This window comes from Oryctolagus cuniculus, chromosome 3, assembly GCF_051225735.1.
Source record: "Oryctolagus cuniculus isolate XC-2025 breed Fujian yellow rabbit chromosome 3, ASM5122573v1, whole genome shotgun sequence".
NCBI lineage: Eukaryota > Metazoa > Chordata > Mammalia > Lagomorpha > Leporidae > Oryctolagus > Oryctolagus cuniculus.
In genome coordinates, this window is record NC_142869.1 from 117,668,002 (window position 1) to 117,692,040 (window position 24,039).

The 24,039-nt window shown below is 48.5% G+C and overlaps 1 protein-coding gene across 10 annotated transcripts in view; it reads left to right on the forward strand.

The window, feature by feature from the left end:
• The first annotated feature begins 4,868 nt into the window (after positions 1–4,868).
• Positions 4,869–24,039, forward strand: part of EPB41L5 (erythrocyte membrane protein band 4.1 like 5) — a 125,476-nt gene continuing 106,305 nt past the window's right edge. For 7 of the 10 annotated variants that reach the window (XM_089329341.1, XM_089329344.1, XM_089329345.1 and 4 more), the window contains exons 1-2: positions 4,869–5,020; positions 14,569–14,756. In XM_089329341.1, the coding sequence (XP_089185467.1) occupies positions 14,577–14,756 (180 nt within the window). In that variant the 5' untranslated portion in view covers positions 4,869–5,020; positions 14,569–14,576. Of the gene's footprint in view, positions 5,021–5,297; positions 5,437–5,503; positions 5,674–14,568; positions 14,757–24,039 lie in introns of those variants that run through there. The other 3 variants (XM_089329342.1, XM_089329343.1, XM_089329347.1) reach the window with 3 other exon arrangements.

Genomic DNA, 24,039 nt, shown 5'->3' on the forward strand with positions numbered 1-24,039 from the left:
ATTTGTTTATTTGAAAGGCAGAGTATGAGAGAGACAGAGCAAGCGAGATCTTCCATCTGTTGGCTCACTCCCAGATGGCCACAACGGCTGGGTTGAGCGAGGCTGAAAAAGCCAGGAGCCAGGAGCTTCCTGGAGGGTCCCCTACCTGGGTGCAGGGGCCCAAGCATCCGCGCCATCTTCTGCTGCCTTTCCAGGTGCGTGAGCCGGGAGCGGGATCGGAAGTGGAGCAGCCCTTATGGGATGCCAGCACTGCAGCGGCAGCTTTACCCGCTACGACACAGCGCTGGCCCCCATTTATTTCAATTAATTAATTTTTTGAGAGGCAGAGCTCCTATTCACTCACCCAGGCTGCCATCTAGAGCTGGGAATCTAATCCAGCTCTCCCATGTGGGTGGCAGGGAGCCATCACCACAGGGCCCTAGGGTCTGCATTATCAGAAAGCCGGAGTCAGGAGCCAGACCCGGGCATTGACCCTAGGTATGTGAGCCTATCCAGCTCTAACTACTCGGCCAGGTGCCCACCGCTTACCAAATGCCCACCTCTTCCGGGTGTTTTTTGATAATTGGTTTTGCTTTTTTTGACTTGCTTTATTTGTATGCATTTTTGGGGAGGGTAGTGGTCTCTTAGCGTAGCATCTGATAAGTCCTCTTGATACCACTGTCCCGAGGGTGTTTTCTTTTCAGCGGGGGCCTTTGGAATGTGGCCCTTCCATCCTCAGGAGGACTGCATCTCAGGTTGGAATTATCTCTGATCCAATCTGCTCGGAATACCTCCGCACCAATGGCCCCAAGGGCAGCCAGGACCAAGGCTAGCCAGGAAAGCAAAAACGTGGCTATCAGGATAAGAGGAGCAGACACTGCAGGCCTGGGACAGAGGCCCTTAACGATTGAAAGGGTTGTGATGTGAAAGAGGGATTATGTTTCTTCTTGTGGCTAGGGGTGATTTATCATGAGATAATCCGATTCAAGCTTCAAGGTTCTTCATGTGTGTGGGCCCCTTCCCATACCTCATACCTAGTTTCGAGTTTTTTTTTTAATTAATTTTTTTTGACAGAGTGGACAGTGAGAGAGAGAGACAGAGAGAAAGGTCTTCCTTTGCTGTTGGTTCACCCTCCAATGGCCGCCGCAGGCAGCGCGCTGCGGCCGGCACACCGCACTGATCCGAAGCCAGGAGCCAGGTACTTCTCCTGGTCTCCCATGGGGTGCAGGGCCCAAGCACTTGGGCCATCCTCCACTGCACTCCCTGGCCACAGCAGAGAATTGGCCTGGAAGAGGGGCAACCGGGACAGAATCCGGCGCCCCGACCGGGACTAGAACCCGGTGTGCTGGCGCTGCAAGGCGGAGGATTAGCCTAGTGAGCCACGGCGCTGGCCTAGTTTTGAATTCTTAAAGTTGTGTTATTTCACACTCACCTTCAAATTATATGCATCGCTCATCAAGGGCATGCCGAACATACACTTGTAATGGCATTAAACATATTATGTCTTATAATGTAATAACAATAGATTGTTTATTCTGCATGTATAAATATATATTTAAAAGATGTATTTATTTGAAAGGCAGAATGACAAGAGGGAGAGATACACAGAGAGATCTTTTATCCGCTGGTTCTTTGCCCAAATGGCCACAACCGTCAGTTCTGGGCTAGGCTGAATCTGGGAGCTAGGAACTCCATCCGAGAGTACTTGGCCATGTTCCCCTGCCTTGCCAGGTGCATTAGCAGGGAGCTGGATCAGATGCAGAGCAGCTGGGGATTCGAACCGGCACTCCAATATGGGATATGGGATTCTGCTGTCGCAAGGGGCAGCCCAGTGGGGCCGCTGTGTTTGAGGAGCAGGAATTCAGTGTCTCTGGTGGGAGTCAATTTTCAGGCTAATTTACCGCAAAGTCGGGATGTTGCAGGGGAGTACTTATGACTGGGAGACAGAGTGACCGTGTTTATAGGGATACTCTGATCCGACCTGAGCACAAACGCCTTCCTGTGACTTAGGCCCTTAGGTTCCATCCTCCTTCCCCCCAGTCTTCCTGTGGCCATCACCCGTCTTAACCTGTTTCTCACATCGTCCCCAGCCTCCTTCAACCACACCCTTGGCAGGAGGCAGAAGAAAGGATTGAGCAGGAAAGGCAAAGGGGACCCTGTCTCCAAACTGGTGTGTTAGCCAACAGTTTAGGAGAATGAGATGGGACTGAGTACTGACCGGACAGCTGGGAGATGAATGACAGCTCAGCTCTGCAAACGCTTGAGGGCGGGGCGCTGACCTGCCTGGGCCATGGCCCCCAGGACTACAGCTGTCAGACTGGGCGATCAGACCCTTGGGTAGAATCTTTCCAAGGGGGACAAGGCCCAAGTGGTATTGTATTTATTTATCTATTTATTTATATTTAAGATTTATTTATTTGAAAGGCAGAGCCACAGAGAGGCAGAGGCAGAGAGAGATCTTCTATCCGCCGGTTTACTCCCCAGACGGCCACAACGGCCGGAGCTGCACCGATCCGAAGCCAGGAGCTTGGAGCTTTTTCTGGGTCTCCCACGCAGGTGCGGGGGCTCAAGGACTTGGGTAATCTACTGCTTTCCAAGGCCACAGCAGAGAGCTGGATCACAAGTGGAGCAGCCGGGACTTGAACCCATATGGGATGCTGGTACACCACTGGCCCCCAAGTGGTATTTTAAAAACTTTTTATTATGTAAGATTTTTAAACTTATACAGAAAATAGAGGAGTGCACCCATCACCCAGCCTCAACTCATGGCCCATTCTTAGCTGACCGCGATTCCCATCTGCTTCTTCCCCATCCCATCATCATCATCACTTGTTAATTGAGATAAGATGAAGCTAGGAGCAGCACAATTCCTCCCCTCCTGGGGGCTCACGCTGTTCCTTCAAGCATGACTTTGATGCAGATGTTGTACAATTAGAGCATGGTGATATTTTTACCACTTTGTGGAAACACTAAGCCAAGGAAGTATACATTTTTAAAAAGATTTTTTATTTATTTGAAAGGCAGAGTGACAGGGAAAGGGAGGGAGGAAGAGAGGCCTTCCACCTGCTGCTTCACTCCCCAAATGGCTGTAACAGCAGAGGCTGCGCCAGGCCAAAACCAGAAGCCGGGAGCTTCATCTAGGTCTCCCTCGTGGGTGCAGGGGCCCAAGCACTTGGACCATCCTCTGCTGCCTTCCCAGGCGCATAAGCAGGGAGCATCCACACAGGATACCAGCGTCTCGGGCAGTGGCTTTACCTGCTACCACGATGCCACACCGCCCCCTCCCCACTTTTTTTGATTGGAGAAGGAAAGTTTCTCCAACTCAACAACATTTTTTTTTTGACAGGCAGAGTGGACAGTCAGAGAGAGAGACAGAGAGAAAGGTCTTCCTTTGCCGTTGGTTCACCCTCTAATGGCTGCCGCGGCTGGGGGGCTGCGGCCGGCGCACCGTGCTGATTCGAAGGCAGGAGCCAGGTGCTTCTCCTGGTCTCCCATGTGGGTGCAGGGCCCAAGCACTTGGGCCATCCTCCACTGCACTGCCGGACCACAGCAGAGAGCTGGCCTGGAAGAGGGGCAACCGGGACAGAATCCGGCGCCCCGACCGGGACTAGAACCCGGTGTGCCGGCGCCGCAAGGCGGAGGATTAGCCTAGTGAGCCGCAGCGCCGGCCTCCAACTCAATAACATTAAAAGAAAAAAGGTGCTGGGAATTGAGCCTAGCAGCTGCAGTGCCTGCACGCCGTATCTGAGCGCTTGGGTTTGAGTCCTGATTGTTGCTTCCACTCCAGCTCCCTGCTAATGCAGACCCTGGGAGGCAGTGGTGACGCTTAAAGCAACTGAGTCCCTGTGGGATACCTGGATTGAGTTCCAGGATCCCAGCTATTTCCATTGTACGCACGTGGGAGAGTGACCCAGTAGCCGGGAGCCTGCGTGTTTCATTCTTTCTCGCAAAGAAAAATCAATGACATTTAAAACGAGATGGAGTTTTTTACATCCTCCTTGAAACTGGTCTGAGCCGGGAACTCGGGTAAACCAGCGAGAGGCAGCAGGAGTGGTCGGCCTGCCTTCTGGGTATCACCAGCTCCCGGTGAGCCGAGCTGCGGTACCCCTCTAAGTTTGGGGGTAGTGGAGGAGTGGGCAGGGCTGAGGCCCAGAGGGAGCTCTGGCAACAGCCGCTGGGCATTTCAGCCCCGAGGCCCACGCCCCTGCCTGCCGGACGTCACCGGTCCCCGGCACCGGCCACCCCTGGCCTTATCTCTGCAGCATCCCGCGTGCCCGCCTTATCTCACCGTCCCCGTCTCCCGCGCGGGGGCTGAGTCCCAGGAGGGACTTTCTGTCCGGGTCGCCTATCGCGGGCCCCTCGCACGTCTGGAACGCGGTGTCCGCCGCGGACAGGAAGGCCGAAGAGTCTGCAGAGCCACGCTTCCCGGCTTTTCCCCAGCTTTGTTTTCCTTCCCGACGCCGATCCCTACTCGGCACTTTGTTCCCGTTCCCGCCTGCAAACACAGCCGAAGTTCCTTCAGCAGCCATGGGACGCGGGGGCAGTAAATCTCTGCGGTTCGGATTGATTTCTTGCACCTACGCGCAAAAGCATCTAGCTCCCATATTTCCACAGCTCCGCCCTTGAGAAGACTCATTCTGGGGGCCATCTACGCGGGGCGTGCGTCGGCCCCGAGGCCCCGGGTCCGAGAGCCCTGGCAGGGTTTGCAGAGCGCCTCCTCGGCCGTCTGCGCTCGGCGCGGCCGAGTCCGGCGTCGCCGGTTTAACCCGGGTCGCACTCCGCGCGCCGACTTCCGGGGCGGTGTCATTGCCCATTTAAGAGCCGCACGCCCCGCCCTCCGGGGGCGGAGCTTGCAGTGGGCTTTAAGGGGCGGGCCGGCGGGCAGCCGGGGTCCGCCGGGGGATTAGAGCGGGGTGGGCGCGCGCCGCAGGCCGCCATTTCCGGGCGTCTCCGGAGGAGCCGCCCCCTCCTCAGCCTTGCTCGGGTCCTCTCGTCTCTGGTCGCCTCCGCCGCCGCCACCGCGCCACCGCGCCCAGCTCAGGTAAACGCGGGGCCGGACGGCCCGAGCGACGCAGCCCTCAGCCGCGGCCACCGCGCCGGGAGCGGGGGCCCCGGTGCTGCCCCGCGGGGCCGGCGCGGCGTTGCACCGGCCGGAGGGGAGGGGCGGCGGCGCCCGGGGAGGCCGGGCGGCGAGTTTCAGGCGATACCGCCGAGGGCCCGGCGCGCCGCCGGGTTAATGTTTGCGGGACTCGAGCCGGCCCCGCCCGCCGGGCATCACCTGTGGCGGGGAGGGGCGTGGGGGCGCGTGACCGTGCAGCCTGGGAGGCCGGGGAGGGGGCGCAGGTGCGAGGAGGGCGCCGCGAGCTCGGGTCACGGCCTCGGAACGAGCGCCCGGGCGGACTTGGCTGGCTGCTGACTGAGTGAGGCTCGGCGCCGCCGGGAAGCGGTGAGAGGCAGGTGCGCTCGCGGCCGCCCTGAGCTCGGGCTGCAGACCTTGCTCCCGTCCTCATCGTCCCTGTCCCTGTCTTCGTCGGGACTGCGTGGGCCTCGTGAGCTCCCCTTGCGAGAGACGAGACCCAGCTAATCTCAGCCGTTTGGCAGTGTGTGTTTTAAACCGGGGTCTCGCCGTCGCTCGCACCTGCCTTACCTCCGGTCGTAGCCCACCTAGCCCGTGGCCGGGCCCTGCTTCCCACGGTGAGCCGATTCCCACGGCCGCTGCCCGCCTCTGTCGGTTAAGTGCGTGGGGCAGCCTCCGCGGTTGTGAGCGCACACATTTTGTGATGAACTTTCGGGTTTTGGATATGTGTGTGTGTGTGTGTGTTTTAACAACAACAAAAAGTCAACTTCTGTTAATTTTAGATAGTAAGCCGGGTACTTAAATTGACATTTCTCTGGTTGTAAAGGGAACCGTTGTTAGGTCGTTATCAAACAAGGTAGAAATTATATATTTAAAACTTTCTTTTTTGAAGCCACATAATGCTGCCATCCAAAAGTTCCGCTGGGTCACTTCGGTGTGCCTGGCGATACCCTGTTGGTGCCTGATCTGCAGGTTGCCATGCTAACTGTCGGGTTATAGCAGTGAACCAGTCAAGTGGGCAGAGCAGCCGGTTTAAAAAAAAAAAAAAAGAGGCAATTAGGGATTTAATTACAGTTTCTGGAGGTGTTATAAAGAAAAGGCCAAACTGTTGAAAGGGGCACCTTTTTAGACCCGGGAGTCTAGGAATGCTTTTCTGAGTAAAAGCCATTCAAGTTAGCCCTGGGACGGGAGAGGAGGAGGGGGAGAGGTGCAGTGGAGAAAGATTTTTCCAGAACGATGGGGCAGCGAATAAAAGCAGGGCCAGAGTTGAGACTCTGCTGAGCGGGAGGCGGGCTGCGAGAGGGCCCTGCGGGAGCTGGGTCAGGAGGCCGGGCCGGGAGAGGCTGGGAGCAGCCGTCAGATTGGTGGTGGCGGGAAATCCGCCGGCTGCAGCAGGAAGAGTGGAATTGAGGGCATGCTGGTGGGATGGGGAAAGAGGAACTTGAGGAAATGGCTTTTTAAACAGTTCAGCTCTTAATGGCACATTCATGTGTTCTTATTAAGGTCTCTCACATGGCCCTTCCCAGAAAGAGCCTTCCTCAGCCGTTTACAAGACCTTATAGTGCGTGTGTGTGTGTGTGCGTGCGTGTGTGTGTGTGTGTGTGTGTGTGGTGGTGGTGGTGGGGAGTGTGTGTTCCACTCCAGGTGGGATAGTGCTGTATTTGTTTTTCTCAATTTGATTTTTCACTTAGATGCCTGTTTTGTCAGCAGATGACTATGCTGTATATCATTGTATATACCAGAACTTGCTTAAATATTTGCAAGTTGGTGGACACACTGAAAAATTCCCCAGGTCACTTACACCCGGAAGGATCCTTATTCCTACAACTTAGGGCACATGTGTGACTGTTTCTCTCAGCTCTTCTACCAGAAATAGCGTTACTGAGTGAAAGGGGATACATGTTAGTTTTTCATAAAAACATCAAATCCCCTTTCAGAGGACATTGTGTGAAAGTGATGGTTTGGGGCCGGCGCTGTACCGGCGCTGTAGCATAGCAGGTAAAGCTGCCACCTGCAGTGCCAGCCTCTTGTATGGGTGCCAGTTTGAGTCCCAGCTGCTCCACTTCCCATCCAGCTCTCTGCTGTGGCCTGGGAAAGCAGTAGAAGATGGCCCAAGTGCTTGGGCCCCTGCAGCTACATGGGAGACCAGGAAGAAGCTCCTGGCTCCTGGCTTTGGCCATTGCAGCCATCTGGGGAGTGAACCAGCAGATGGAAAACCTCTCTCTCGCTGCACCTCTCTGTGACTCTGACTTTCAAATAAAAATAAATCTTAAAAAAAGATAGTTTTTATTTATTTATTTATTTTTAATTTTTGACAGGCAGAGTGGACAGTGAGAGAGAGAGAGACAGAGAGAAAGGTCTTCCTTTGCCATTGGTTCACCCTCCAATGGCCGCCGCGGCCGGCGTGCTGCGGCCGGCGCACCGCGCTGATCCGATGGCAGGAGCCAGGAGCCAGGAGCCAGGTGCTTTTCCTGGTCTCCCATGGGGTGCAGGGCCCAAGCACCTGGGTCATCCTCCACTGCACTCCCAGGCCACAGCAGAGAGTTGGCCTGGAAGAGGGGCAACCGGGACAGAATCCGGCGCCCCGACCGGGACTAGAACCCGGTGTGCCGGCGCCGCAAGGCGGAGGATTAGCCTAGTGAGCCGCGGCACCGGCCAAAAAAAAAGATAGTTTTTTAATATTTGTTTTAACACTACTTTGAGTCCTTTTTAAAGATTTACTTATTTATTTTTTAAGATCTATTTATTTATTGAAAGAGTCGCAGAGAGAGAGGGAGAGACAGAGAGAGGTCTACCATCTGCTGCTTCACTCCCCAAATGGTTGCAACAGCCAGAGCTGAGCTGATCCAAAGCCAGGAGCCAGGAGCCAGGAGCCAGGAACCTCCTCTGGGTCTCCCACGCAGGCAGGTGCTAGATTTGAAATGAAGCAGCTGGGACTCTTAACAGGCACCCATATGGGCATTGCAGGCGGCACCTTAACCTACTACACCACAACGCTGGGCCCTATTTTAGTCATTTATTTGAAAGGCAGTGTTACGGAGAAAGAGAGGGAGAGGGATCCTCCTCTTCTGGGTCATTCCCTAGATGGCTGAAATGACTGGGGCTGTGTCAGGCCGAAACCAGGAGCCAGAAGCTTCCTTTGTGTCTCCCACAAGGGTGCAGGGGTGCAAGCACTTGGGCCTCTTCCGCAGCTTTCTCAGGAGCATAGTAGGGAGCTGGATAGGAAGCGGAGCAGCTAGGACTCAAACCAGCACCCATAGGGATGCTGGTGTTGCAGGTGGCAGCTTATCCTATCTGGCAATGCCACAACGGTGGCCCTGAGCTTGAGTCTTGCATCACAAATATCCTACTTTTTAGTTAAAATTTTCTTGATTACTGTTGAAGTTGAACATATTTTTAAGCAAATTTTTTTTGTGAATCTTTATTCTCATTTCACAGTTATTTTTTCATCTTGCCCATTTTTCTGTTGCTTTTCTGAATGGGGCCAACATTGTGGTGCACAGGTTATATATAGCCCTGGTCTGCATCGCTGGCATCCCGGATGGGTTCCGGTTTGAGTCCTGGGTGCTTCACTTCTAGTCCAGCTACCTGCTATTACACCTGGAAAGCAGTAGAGGATGGCCGGAGTCCTTGGTCCCCTGCACCCACGTGGGAGACCCGGAAGAGGCTCCTGGCTCCTGGCTTCGGATTGGCTCAGCTCAGGCCTTTGCGGCCACTTGGGGAATGAACCAGTGGATGGAAGATCTCTCTGTCTCTGGAGCTGTGTCTTTCATGTAAATAAAATAAGTCTTTTTTAAAAAAAAAGATGTGTAGTTTTATTAAACTGCATATTAATCCTTCAAAAAAATTTTTTTGGAAATTGTTTAAAAACCTCTCATGCTAATATGCGGTTTCCTTCTGGTAATTTTTCATTTCTTTTTCAATTCAGATCTAAGGAGAAAGTCAGAAAAATTGATTTATGATATTTGCTCCCTAACCTAAGAAGCACAGAATTGTGTATTTGAACACTTTTTCTTTAAAAGCCTTTATTTTATGAAAAAAATTCAATGTATGCAAAAGTGGTTAAGGGAGTATAATGAAGCTCCAGGTACCCAGCGCCCAGACATAGTTACTGCCCTGTGAGGAGCCAGTTTGTCTCTGTCACCACTTAACCCCCTTTCTTGTGTTAATTTGATGCAAATACAAGACCTCACATCTTTTAGTCTATAAATATTCCAGTGTGTATTTCTGAAAGATAAGGATTCTTTAAAAAAAAATTAACCGTGGTGCCCCTGTTTTTAATTAAAGGAAAAGTGGCAGTAGTTGCTTGGTTATCTTCAATAATACAGTCAGTGCTGAACTGTGTGTGTATAATTTATTTCCTTGGTAAAGTTCAAACGACAACTCTCTTGGCTTTTCCAGTTTTTTAATTACACAGGCGCATGCATACTTGTTAAAATGAAGATGATAGTCTTCAATTCATGGCTATTGAATATATTTTTAATATGTCATTTAGTATTTTAGCTTTTATTTTTATGAGGTTTATAAATGCTTCTAGATTAAAGAGTCAGCTAGTTATGCAAGGCTTCTAATAAACTGTATATGACAACAGATTTTGATTTTTTAAAAAAATTGAAATAATTTTAGACTAATGTAGGAGTTATACATTTCACTGAGCTTCCGCTAATGATAGCATCTCACAACTTTTAAATTGGTTTATTTGAATCAGAGTCCAAAATAGGTCAACATATTGTGATTGATATGTATTTAAGTCACTTTTTTTTAAAGATTTTATTTATTTATTTGAAAGGCAGAATTACAGAGAGGCAGAGAGAGGTAGAGACAGACAGAGGTCTTCCGTCCGCTGGTTCACTCCCCAGATGGCTGCAACGGCCAGAGCTGAGCTGATCCAAAGCCAGGAGCCAGGAACCTCCTCTGGGTCTTCCACGCAGGCACAGGGGCCCAAACACCCTGGCCATCCTCCACCGCTCTCCCAGGCCATAGCAGAGAACTGGATCAGAAGTGGAGCAGCGGAGACCCGAACTGGTACCCACCTGGGATGCTGGCACTGCAGGGGCGACTTCACCCACCATGCCTCAGCACCGGCCCCTTAAATCACTTTTTTTTAAGTCACTTTTATAAAAAGTTTGTTTTGGCCAGCCCTGTGGCTCACTTGGCTGGTCCTCTGCCTGCGGCACCAGCACCCTGGGTTCTAGTCCCAGATGGGGCACCAGATTCTGTCCCGGTTGCTCCTCTTCCAGGCTCTGCTGTGGCCTGGGAAGGCAGTGGAGGATGGCCCAAGTGCTTGGGCCCTACACTTGCGTGGGAGACCAGGAGAAGACACCTGGCTCCTGGCTTCGGATCGGCGCAGCGTGCCGACTGTAGTGGCCATTTGGGGGATGAACCAACTGAAGGAAGACCTTTCTCTCTGTCTCTCTTACTGTCTAACTCTGTCAGTCAAAAAAAAAAAAAAAAAGTTTGTTTTTACTTATTTGAGACAGAGTGATAGAGAAAAAGAGCCGGATGGGAGGCGGGGGTAGAGAAAGATGGATCTTGCATCTGCTGGTTCACTTCCCAAATGCCCACCAGAGCTGGGGCTGGACTAGGCTGAAGCTGGGAGCCGGGAACTCCATCTGGGTCTCCCCCGTGGGTGGCAGGGGGCCCAGAGTGCTTAGGCCATCCTCCCAGGCACGTTAGCAGGGAGCTGGATCAAGCAGAGCAGCTGCGACTCCAAGTATGGGATGCTGGGTTTGCAAGCTATGGCTCAACCCACTGCACCACAATGCTGGCACACTTCAGTCACTTTTTTTGGAGATAGTTAGCTAGAGAGGGAGAGACAGAGAGAAAGGTCTTTCATCCTCTGGTTAACCCACTAAATGGCCACAACAGAAGGAGCCAAGGCAATCCAAAGCCAGGAGCCAGGAGTTTCCTCTGGGTATTCCACAAGGTGCAGGGGCCCAAGGACTTGGGCCATCTTCTGCTGCTTTCCCAGGCCACAGCAGAGAGCTGGATCAGAGGAGGAGCAGCTGGAACATGAACCAGTGCCCTGTGGGGTGCTGGTATTGCAGGCGGCAGCTTTACCTGCTATGCCACAGCTCTGGCCCCTCAGTCACTTTTAATATCTGCTTCCCTTTGCATCTTTTTCCTCTTTGTAATTTGTTGGATTAGACAAATTAGATTTTTAAAAAAGAGGTTTTTTGTGTTTGTGTTTTCATTCAGCTTCTTGTAATCTATGATCTTTTACAATTTCTTGCCTCCATAATGTGAGTTTTGCATGAATGTTTCTATGATATAGAGAAGAGACCCCCTGTTTTCACCATTTGCTAAAATACAGAGTTGGCCAATGCTTTAATTTCTCTGAGCCTCGGTTTACGTCTCATGGGAATGAGACTATGCCTGGGCAGTTTTTCTTAAGACAGATAAGAGTATTTACTTACTGTTTGTTGTTAGGATTATGAATTATGTGGGGTGGCTAGCTATTCAGAGGAGGGGTTGTGTCCTCAAATTTGCTAACAATAAATGAGGCAGATGTGTAAATGAGTAATTTCAAATCTGATTAGTGAAGCAATGAAATACTGTCAAGGTTGGGTGGAGGTGCCTGGGTGGGAGCGACTAACTTGGAAATCGGAGACTGTTTCCCAGGGGAGGTGTTGAAGGAGCTGAGTTAAAAGGAGTAAGTAGAGATTCTCTGGTCTAAGAGTTTTAGAAATCTGGGCTAATAGCTGCAGTCTTAGACCGCTGAAAGCGGGGCTGCAGGTGTAGGTGCCAGAGGAGCTGTGCCTGGAAAACCCTGGAGACCAGCCGTTGTGTCTGAAGGCTGTGTAAACTGGAGAACCATTTAGGATTTTAGTTGTTGGGATCACATAGGAGCATGCATCTAGCATGCTAGGTATATACTGGAATCATCCGGTCTAAGGCTTCTTTGCTTTTCCTTTTTTTTGTTTTTAGAAAGCTTTTATTTAATAAATATAAATTTCATAGGTACAACTTTTGAAATACAGCAGTTCTTCCCCCCATGCCTGCCCTCCCACCCCCAAACTGTCCCACCTCCTACTCTCTCCCATACCATTCTTCATTAAGATTCACTTTTAATTATCTTTATATACAGAAGACCAACTCTATACTAAGTAAAGACTTCAACAGTTTGCGCCCACACAGACACACAAAGTATAAAGTACTGTTTGAAGACAAGTTTTACCATTAATTCTCATAGTACAACTCATTAAGGACAGAGGTCCTACATGTGGAACAAGTGACTCCTGTTGATTTAACAATTGACACTCTTATTTATGACGTCAGTGATCACCCGAGGCTCTTGTCATGAGCTGCCAAGGCTATGGAAGCCTTTTGAGTCCACAAACTCCGTCAGTATTTAGACAGGGCCATAATTAAGGCTTCTTTTCAAAAGCGGCATTCTTCTGAATTGCTCTACTCTCAGGGAACCACTTCCACGTTTTAAGTCATATGCGCTGATTTTAATTCATTTTTATTTGAAAGGTAGGAAGACGGGGCAGCGCTGTGGCACAGGGGGTTAATGCCCTGGCCTGAAGCTCCGGCATCCCATATGGTCACCGGTTCTAGTCCTGGCTGCTCCTCTTCCAATCCAGCTCTCTGCTATGGCCTGGGAAAGCAGTAGAAGATGGCCCAAGTCCTTGGGTGCCTGCACACACGTGGGAGACCTGGAAGAAGCTCCAGGATCCTGGCTTCGGATCAGTGCAGCTCCGGCCGTTGCAGCCATCTGGGGAGTGAACCCTTGGATGGAAGCTCGCTCGCTTGCTCTCTCTTTCTCTCTCTCTGCCTCTCTCTGCCTCTCTCTGCCTCCCCTCTCTCTGTGTGACTCTGACTTTCAAATAAATAAATTAATTAAAAAAAAGAAAGGTAGGGAGACGGAGAGAAGAGATCTTCATGTGCTGGCTTATAACTCAGGTGTCTGCAGCAACCAGGGCTGAACCTGGCTGCAGCCAGAAGCCTGAACTCCATCTGGGTTTCCCATGTAGATGCAAGGATCTAAGAACTTGCTTGAGTCATCGTCTGCTGCCCCCCACGGGACCCATTAGCAGGAGACTGGGTCTGAAGCGGAGCAGATGAGGCTTGAGCCAGGCACTCTACGGTGGTGTTCTAACCACTATGCCAGATTCCCGCCCCTTGTACTCGTTCATGATTTCTAATTTTGGGAGTCAGCCTGTCAGGTTGGTACTGGGCAAGATGTGGAATGAACTCTCCACACTCCTGATCCCCTACACATGTCAGACACTCTTAGTTGTAGTTGCTTCATAGTTCTGGTTAGATCAGTATTTAGTGCTGATAGTATTATGACTTTAAACTACTAGCTAAGTCATGTACTTTACCGTGATTTCTCTCCCTCTTCTACCACTTGTTTTTCTCTGGAATTAACATTAGTTAATGTACTATACTTATACCTTTTTTAAAGATTTATTTATTTATTTGAAAGAGTTAGAGAGGAGAGAGGCAGAGAGAGAGAGAGGTCTTCCATCTGATGATTCATTCTCCAATTGGCCACAACAGCCGGAGTTGTGCCAGTCTGAAGCCAGGAGCTTCTTCCAGGTTTCCCACGGAGGCAAAGGGGTCCAAGGCCATCTTCCACTGCCTTCCCAGGCCATAGCAGAGAGCTGGATTGGAAGTGGAGCAGCCAGGTCTCGAACCAGCGCCCAGAGGGGATGCAGGCACTTCAGGCCAGGGAATTAACCTGCTGTGCCACTGTGCTGGCCCCCTATACTTATTCTTGAACTCTCTTAGTTGTGCAAATTAAACCCATGAATTTAGAAGGTAATTTAGAGTACTTTCCATTATATGTGTTTCTGATACTACATTGGGCATTTCTAAATATAGTGCTGAATTTTAAATTGCTACTATCTGTGTTAACCATTTTGATTAACCTTAATGTTCTTAATGGAGGTAAGGAAGCAGTAGCATTAAAATAGTTGGACACTGTAAAGATTTGTTAACTTGTGATGTAAGAACTGTAAATGATAGGCTGTTTGATGACACTTAGGGTTTGGCATTGTACTTTAGTTGCAGTAGGCGATTCTCTTTAACAAATGCTCAGAAGGGATGGAACTTCAGGACTGTTGCGACCGCCAGAGTGCACCTTGGTGTCTGACAGCTTTGATGTTTGCTTGTACTTACGATGTATTGATCCCGAAGATATGATGAGCTTCATGCATGTTCACCCCTCTCCTCCAGATCAGCTTCTGAGAAAATTGTCCAGTAGGTTGAGGAAGCTGCAGGCCATGACTCGGCTTATATGTAACAGTCTTTAAACAACTTTGAATTCAAGTAGCCAGTTTTTAAAAATTATTTTTAGTTGACAGATAAAAATTGTCTGACTATAAGATTGTATTTTGAAATATTTTGAAATAAATATAAAGCCAGTTTTAATTATTTTTTTCCAATATTAATCCTTTTTTAGCGCATACCTGCCCAGGTCCACAGGACTGCACTGATAACGCAATTTATCCGACTGGTGCCATCTTCTGCTCCCTGATACCCTCTCTCTTTCTCTGCTTTTGTAGTGGCAGAAATGCTGCGATTCCTCCGTAGAACCCTCGGGCGTCGGTCCATGCGGAAGCATGCCGAGAAGGAGCGGCTCCGGGAGGCGCAGCGAGCCCCCACGCACATTCCTGCGGCTGGAGATGCCAAATCCGTCATCACGTGCCGGGTGTCCCTTCTGGATGGCACCGACGTCAGTGTGGACTTGCCGGTACGGGGTCTTGTTGAGCCGCAAGTTCAGCAGTCTTTGAGCTTTGCAGTGGGAGGTAGGCAGTATGGGTTCATTCATGTGCAGCACTGCGGGAGTCAGGCCCACGTCAGGGAACTTTGGCCCCGAGGACCTGGAATGATGGTATTTCCCCCTGGAATGAGTGGCAGTCAACTTAAACGTTTGCACGATAGGGCTGTTACTGCGGTGACACATGCTAGTGGGTGCACTTAGGCGCAACATAGTCTAATCTAGTGGATTTCTCACAATCCCTGTTGGAACAAGGTTAAAGCAATGGGAATTTTTTGGACCCATAATAATACTTACATGTGTACTGTAAGACTTATAGTTCTGGTGCTTTTCTATATTTTTAAAAACTGCTCTTATTCTCCTTAAAAATAAAGCAAACATTTCCCTGTTTGATGTGTTTGTGAAGTTTTAGTGAAATGAAATGTGAAACACGACTAGTCTTTATACTGCTCAGGTCTGACTGTCTCCTAGCTCTGAAAGTAGTTTGTGTTACAAGTTGTTTTCATACTCTGTAGTCTTTATTTCAGGACAGAATGTCTTAACGATATTTGCGTTTTGGGGGTAATCGGTTCATTTTTTGTAGCTACAAATTGTAGAATCATTTGTAGCTCACAGTGTAAAATAATCTAGCTGTTTTAGAGTAGCTTATTCCTTACTAATCTTTTTTGAGAGAGTTAATTGGCCTTGGGGCACTTGAGTTCCTTTTTTCTGAATTATTTCATTCATGCTGCATCTCTGTCCATCTCCTTAGCTCACAGACTCACTGTAACCTGTGTAATGTGTGAGCTTCCCTCCCCACAGACTCCTTAGTGTACACATTTGCTCAATTCAAGGGCAAAGTTGCTGCAGTACGTAGTTGAATAAGCTCTGGAGGGCCTGAAACTGGGAGTGGGAGTTTAAGGAATTAGCTAATGTTCCCAAATGAATATTCTCTGATGTATTGAATGATTTGGAGAGCCCTCGGTATCTTTATATTTTAATAATTTTGAGCACACAAAGTATGTTAATACTTTACCATATTGGAATATGATAAAATTCGCCAGTGACTCAGGCTTCACATGTTTTGAAATTGTTGTTATGTGTGTGTGTTATCTTTGGACATTAGACTGCACATATCTGGGGCTTAGGCATCTTAACGTTCTTCCTGTAAGAGATTGGGAGTTGTCAGACATTCCAGTGTGAGATACTTTGTGAGGATAGTTTTCCTGTTCATTTCTTTTTGATAAGAATCTTAAGAGTTTTGTGTACTATTCCTCAAATATCATTAGCTATGTGGTGAAGAGCCCACGACTGCTGTGTGAGAGATGGAAGGAAGTTTCTTGTTACCTAATGTTTCAAGTATGAAGTCTCAGGGTTGTTGATGGCTAGGCTGATAATAGGAGAGTCGAATTTTTAAAGAAGCCTTTTAAAAAAAGCAGTGTAGTGTGGAGGAGCGGCAGCATGAGTTTTTCAGGTAGTGGAACAAATGGTCAGTGACTGGTCTGGAATGATTTCCCAAGCCTGGCGTGCCCGTGAGGGACATGGGATACTTGATCAGGTCTAGAAATGTTAGCTGGGCTGTCACGGGGACAACTGCAGGGAGACAGCTGGAGTTCTGGATCTGACTGTGGAGCAAGAACAATCGCCTTTTCAGCTCTGCAGGTGAACTCTGAGAGTAACTGAACTCACAGGGATAGAAAAGGAGCGTTGGCTGCTTTATACTGAAGTAAAAAGATAGGTCAGAGGAATATTTTTCTTTTTCTATTTTTTTTTTTTAATTTATTTGACAGGTAGAGTTTTATAGACAGAGAGAGGAACAGAAAGGTCTTCTTTCTGTTGGTTCACTCTCCAAATGGCCGCAACAGCCGGGGCTATGCCGATCCGAAGCCAGGAGCCAGGAGCTTCTTCCTGGACTCTCATGCGGGTGCAGGGCCCAAGCACTTGGGCCATCCTCCACTGCTCTCCCAGGCCACAGCAGAGAGCTGGCCTGGAAGAGGAGCATCCGGGACTAGAACCCGGTGCCCAGAATATTAATTTCTTTGAAAAAATTTTCACTTTTCTGATTTAGTGCCTTACCCAGTTTAGTAGGATTCCGAAAGAAGATTTAGAATTGATTTTGGAAATTAAATGAATCACATATTCATTTCCCGTTAGGATTAGGGTCACTTGGTTTTAGCTAGCCAATGTGAAACTAAGACGATTACTCGGGTAATATGTAAGGGATTATCTGTGGTTAAATAGAGTAATTTAAATTTTTGGACTTCGAATGTATATGTACAGGTAGTAGTGGTCATTTTCTTATTCTTCCTCTCCTTTTCTTTGAAAATTGGGCAAGAGTTGTTTTTTTTTTCCCTGAGGCAGAGAGAGAGCTCTTATCTGATGGTTCATTCCCCAGCAGTTGGGGCTGAGCCAGGCTGAAGCTAGGTGTTGGAATCTCAGTGTAGGTCTCCCATGTGGGTGGCAGAGACCCACGTACTTGAGCCACCTTTTGCCTGCCAGGGTGGGCCTTCACAGGGAGCTAGAATTAGTCAGGATTTGAACCCTGGCACTCTGATATGGGATGCAAGCATCCCAAGTGGTGTGTTAACCACAGGCCAAATATTCTTGCCTGCAGTTACATTTTTAAATACCATAGTACCCCTTATCTGTGATTTTGCTTCCTGTGGTTTTAGTTATCTGCAATCTGAATGTATTAATGGGAAGTTCTAGAAATAATTCTTTACTCTTAATTACAGTATTTTGTTACAGTTGTTCTTTTATGTACTGTTAATAATTTGTAGTACCTAATTTGTAAATTAAACTTTGTCATAGGTGTGCATAGGAAAAAACAACAGTACATACATTCAGCATGTATAGGGCTTGGTGCTGTTTGTGGTTTCAGGTGTCCACTGGCAGTCTTGGAGTGTGACTAAGGAGGCACTGCTACAAATGCAAACCATTGCACATTCATGAGTTTGAAGACTGCGAGTTGTTAGTACAGCAGTAGTCCCAGTGCCGGACAGACTCAGTGTAATCCCTGCCCGATTCCCTGCTGGCCTCATGGTAGGAGTTGACAAGATGGGTCTTGTGGAATCTCAAGGGGGACCCTGGATCGCTAAAACAGTCACTGGAAAGAACAACGAGGTGGTTGCTCTCCCTTTTAGAACTTAGCAAAGCAGCGGTCATCAAGATGGTGTGCTACTGGCATGAAGGCGGGTGTGGATCAGTGGGATAGAACAGGGCTCCCAGAACTAAAACCCTGTATTGTGGTCAGTTGGTTTTTTTGACAAGGGTGCCAAGGCCATCCAGCAAGGAAAGAATCGTCTTTTTAACAAATGATGCTTGGACCCTGGGTATCTAGAAGCACAATAATCAAGTTGGACTCTTACCTCATGATATATACAAAATTAACTCTAAGTAGATGGAGGGCCTGTACCTAAAAGCTAAACCTGTAAAACCCTTAGAAGAAAAGAGGTAAATATGACCTTAGATTTGGCGTGTTTCTTGGATACATCACCAAAAGTGATGATGGGCTGATATGGTGCAGTAGGTTACTGCCATTTGATGCTGGCATCATATATGAGTGTTGGTTCAAGGCTCCATTGCTCCACCTCTGACCCAGCTTCCTGCTAATGCACCTGGGAAAGCAGTGGAAGATGGCCCCTGTGCCCACGTGAGAGACGAGGATGGAGTTCCTGGCTCCTGGCTTCAGCATGGCCCAACTCTGGCAGTTATAATTTGAAGAGTAAATCAGTGGCTGGAAGATTTCTCTCTCTCTCTCTCTCTCTCTCTCTCTCTTTGTGTGTGTCACTCTGCCTTTCAAATATATATATATATTTTAAGTATGAGCAAAAACTGAAAGAGTACATTGGACTTTGTCAAAGCTGTATGTCTATCCACAGGCTGGTTATTGCAGTGGTGCAGCAGGTTATGCCATAGCTTGTGCAGCTGGCATCCCCTATCAGAGTGCTACTTGGAGTACTGCCTGGTCTACTTCCCGTCTAGCTCCCTGCTAATGTGCCTGAGAAGGCAGCAGAAGATGGCCCAAATGCTTGGGCCCCTGCCAGACCCAGAAGGAATTCCTGGTTCCTGGCTTTGGCCTGGCCCAGACCTGGCTATTGTAGCCATTTGAGGGAGTAAACCAGTGAATGAAAGATCGATCTCTGTCTCTCTCTCTGTCACTCTGCATTTCAAATACATACATACATACTTGGGCCGTCTTCCACTGCTTTCCCGGGTGCATTATCAGGAGCTGGATTGGAAGCTACGTCACAGTGCTGGCCTCACCAAATAAATTTTTAAAAAGCAAAATTTTGCCCTTTAGAGGATGCCATTAAGAATGGTACGACTGAGGCTGGTGCTGTGGTGTAGCGGGTTAAGCTGCTGCCTGCAGTGTTGGCATCCCATTTGGACACCGGTTCAAATCTCGGCTGCTCCACTTTCAATACAACTCTGCTATGGCGTGGGAAAGCAGCAGAGGATAGCCCAAACACTTGGGCACCTGCACCCATGTGGGAGACTTGGAAGAATCTCCTGGCTCCTGGTTTCAGATCAGCTCAGCTCTGGCCATTGTGGCTGTTTGGGGAATGAACCAGCAGATGGAAGATCTCTTTCACTCTCCCACTCCCTCTCTCTCTCTTGCTCTAACTCTGCCTTTCAAATAAATAAATCTTAAAAAAATAAAAATGAAAAGAATGTTACAACTTCCACAGAATAAGAGAAAGTATTTGGAGGTTATAAATCTGATAAGGATTTTTTATGTAGAATGTGTGAAGAATTATTGCAACCCAATTTAAAACTTTTTTAAATGGGCAAAGGATCTGAATAGACATTTTTTAAATAGGATGTTCCAGTGTCCAGCAAGCACTTGAAAAGAAGCTTGGCATTATTGGTCATCATGGAAATGCAAATTAAATAGTATTTCACACTAGAAAGGCTAAAATAAAAAAGTCAAGATGATTGCAAGTATTGTGAGGATGTGGAGAAATTAGAACCGTCTAACACTGCTGGTGAGACTAATACGGCAGAGTTGCTTTGGAAAACGGTCAGACAGTTTCTCAGATGTTTGAACTTAGAGGATGAACTGTCTGCTCTCTAGGTGTGTACTTCATACTGCAAGAGTAACACTTGTGGCAGTGTTGTGGCAGAATTGAAAACATGTTTACACAAAAACATGTATACAGATGTTCTTAGCGGTGATATTCATAATAGCCAAAAGGTAGAAGCAGCAGGTGGATAGGTAAACCAAATGTGTTATATCCACATGATTGACTGTTGTTTTGCTACAAAAGAAAAACATTATGCCAGTTAAAGAAGCCTGTCAGAAAAGAGCATTTATTACGATTCCATTCACATGAAGTCCAGAATAGGGACATCTGTAGGAGCTAAAGGAGAGTAATGGTCTCTAGAGAAGGTGAGTGGGGGCTGCCAGGGTGATGGTAGCTCTAGGGTATTCCGTTTCTTTTGGCGGTGATGAAAATATTCCTTTTTTTTTTTTTTTTTTTAAGATTTATTTATTTATTTTAAAGGCAGAGTCACAGAGAGATAGAGGCAGAGAGAGAGAGAGAGGGAGGGAGGGGCATGGGGAGGGAGGTCTTCCATCCACCAGTACGCTCCCAAGATGGCTGCAATGGCCGAAGCTGAGCCAATCCGAAGCCAGGAGCCAGGAGCTTCCTCCAGGTCTCCCACACGTGTTCAGGGGCTCAAGGACTTGTGCCATCTTCTGCTGCTTTCCCAGGCCACAGCGGAGAGCTGGATCAGAAGTGGAGCAGCTGGGGTCCGAACCGACGCCCATATGGGATGCTGGCACTGTAGGTGGAGACCTTACCTGCTACGCCACAGTGCAGGCCCCAGTGAAAATATTCTAAAATTGACTTCATTGATGTTTGTATGTATGTGTGAATATACTGAAACCCATTGAGTAGTATACTTTTAATGGATGAGCTGTATTTCAATAAAGCGCTTTTTTTTTTTTTTTTAAAGGGCATGGAGTTTTGATTATTTTTTACTCCACTTAAAATTTTTAGTAGTCAAGGCCAGCGCTGCGGCTCAGTAGGCTAATCCTTCGTCTTGCAGCACTGGCACACCGGGTTCTAGTCCCGGTCGGGACACCGGATTCTGTCCCGGTTGCCCCTCTTCCAGGCCAGCTCTCTGCTGTGGCCAGGGAGTGCAGTGGAGGATGGCCCAAGTGCTTGGGCCCTGCACCCCATGGGAGACCAGGAGAAGCACCTGGCTCCTGCCTTCGGATAGGCGCGGTGCGCCAGCCACAGCGGCCATTGGAGGGTGAGCCAACGGCAAAAAAGGAAGACCTTTCTCTCTCCCTCTCTCTCTCTCTCTCACTGTCCACTCTGCCTGTCAAAAAAAAATTTTTTTTTTTTAGTAGTCAAGAAACATGGTGAAAATGACACATAGGTTTAATTTAGAGGCAGTGTGCTTGCCTTGTTACAGAAGAGGCTAACCTAGAGCCCGCTGTGGCTGTATAGACACAGGGCGACGGTGCTGCAGGCTGAGCGCTGCTGCTGGGTTGCAGAGGAAGGAGGGTGGAGCCAGGAGGGACTGAAGACCAGCATGAGTGAAGTAGGGGTCTGACTGATGAACGGGTCGTATGGATGGTGTGCCAGATCGCGAGAGGGCAGCCAGCTGTCCTGAAGAACCCGGTGAAGAAGGAACGACGTGGAGCTGTCGTGTCTGGGGACGTGGGACGGTGTGTTTGAAAGCCAAATTCTAGAGGATTAAAGGAAATACTGGGGACGGCCAGATTCTTTGGACCCCCTGCAGGTCCTGGCACATAGTGGGTGCTTTATAAATACCCATAAGTTGCTTGAGGAAGTATGTGAAGGGAAATGGGAGATTGCTGTGACGTCTGGCACTGCAGAGAAAGAAGGAGACAGCACAGTAGCTGGAGAATGTCTGAGTAGGGAAGATGTGAGTTTGTTTAACTGACCAGGAAGAATGTTCCTCAGGAATTGCTTTTCTAAACACAGGGAGGAAAGATAACATCTTGTTGGTCTTAATCTTGAGATGGTTGTGAAGTGAGGACTGGCTCTGGGAGAGGTGGGATGATTTGTTGGGGGTAGGGTGGAAGGAGGTGGGTAGCAGGTGTGCTGGTGTAGATGCAGCTGAACTGTGAATCTATAGTGGGCTAGAACCGAGTGGGTCTGTTTTCATTTTTCCTTTCCTGCTTCTCGTATTCAATAGTTGCAAAGGGAAAGCCCTCACAAAAATAAGGCACGTCCCCTGGAGTGGAGGATCGCGCCTCCACGTTGCGCACACTGTGGTCACACCAGACCTCCTTACCAGGAACTGGGTCCTCCAGGGGGAGAAGGGCTCCTTGTCTTACTGATTCCTTGAGAAACACATAAAGGACATTCTAAGCAGAAAGGTAGGCCAAGGCCCAGAGGCATGATTGGGAAATTACAAGCTGATAAAAATGCTGGAGTGACAGGAGATAAGCTGGCAAGGGTAAATTTCGAGCAGTTAGGGAAGCCTGTTTTGTGCCCTGAGGAATAACTGAAGGCTTTTAAAGAACAGAGTGACATTGTTTTGCAGTGCTGGGGAGATGATGTTGGCAGCCTCTGCTGTTTCAGTCCACTTCCTTAACAGCCCCCCACCCCCAGCCCGAAACCGCGGATCTCATCTCTGTGTTCATGTTGTTTTCACTGAAGGGGAAGGCAGCAGCCTTCTGGTCACGCTTCCCGCCTGGGTTTGACAACAGAAGCCTCTGAAGCTGTCAGTACTCCTGGCAGAGCCAGCAGCTCAGTCTCCCGTCCTTTGTGCTTTGTTTGTACTGCAAGAGGGACACTGCGGCACAGTTTGTCGTGTTTAAACTAGTGTATACCTTTATTCTTGCCTAAGAGCCCTGTGAACGGTTGGGAGTGAGAAAAAGCGTTTTCATCTCCCCATATATGTGACTGTAGCGTCCAACCCATGATAGGTGTCTGTCCAGCAGTTGTTGAATCCGTCATGTTAGGAGCCTGTTTTTCCTGGGACAGGTGTTTGGGGCGATAGTTAGACCCCTGCTTGGATTACCTGCATCCCTTATTGGAGTGCTGGGATTCAGGTTCTGCCTCAGTTTTCTGTCCTAGCTTCCTGGTAATGCATACCCTGTGAGGCAGCAGGTGATGGCTCAAGTAATCAGGACCCAGCCACCCATTTGGGAGACCCGGATTGAGTTCCTGGCTCTCATTTTTAGGCTGGCCCATTTCTGGCTGTTAAGAGCATTTGGGGAGTGAAATAGCAGATGGGAGATAACCTCTTTTTCTCTGTTATTTTATCTCTCTGCCTTTCAAATAAATAATTTGGTAAAATGTGTTTTTTCTATAAGCTATTAAGTACATAACAAAATATTGAGAAAATTAGAATGGGATAGAACCAGCTGATTTAAGACATTATTTCCAAGGTTAATTCAAGATTTATGGTTATTTTCCAAAAATATTTGAATCAAATGTTCACTGACGTACAATAATATTATCAAGGCCTGCTTTTCCACATTGTCAGTAACACACAGATTTCTGGATTAGACCCAGAAAATTTTCTGAAACCAAAATACTGTTGTTATTGTACTTTCTATCTTTGACTTATTTTCATGAAATAGTGTAGTTCTTTCTATTGCAGAAAGGCTTTTTTTTTTTTTTTTTTTGAAAAGAGTTTATTTATTTGAAAGGCAGAGTTACAGAGAAGCAGAGACAGAGAATCTTCCATCTGCTGGTTCACTCCCCAAATGGCAGCAACAGCCCAGGCTGTGCCAGGTTAAAGCCAGGAGCCAGGAGCTTTTTCCAGGTCTCCCGTGTGGGTGGCAGGGACCCAAGCACTTGGGCTATCTTCTACTTTGTCCCAAGTGCAATAGCAGGGAGCTAGACCGGAAGTGGAGTACCCAAATCTCAAACTGATGCCCATCTGGGATGCCGGCATAACAAGCAGTAGCTTTACTTTTATATGCCACAGTACCGGTCTCTGGAGCTACACCTAAAAAAACAGATTTTGCTGTTTTGAGAGATTCTCTTATGAAAAGCTATAGTTTTGGGGCTGGCGCTGTGGTACAGCGGGTTAAAGCCCTGGCATGTGGCATATGGCCGCTGGTTCGAGTCCCGCTGCTCCACTTCTGATCCAGCTCTTTGCTGTGGCCTGGGAGAGCAGTAGAGGATGGTCCAAGTCCTTGGGCCCTTGCACCTGTGTGGGAGACCTGGAAGAAGCTCCTGGCTCCTGGATTTTGATCAGCTCAGCTCTGGTCGTTGGGGTCACCTGGGGAGTGAGCCAGTGGATGGGAGACCTCTCTCTCTTTCTGGCTCTACCTTTCTCT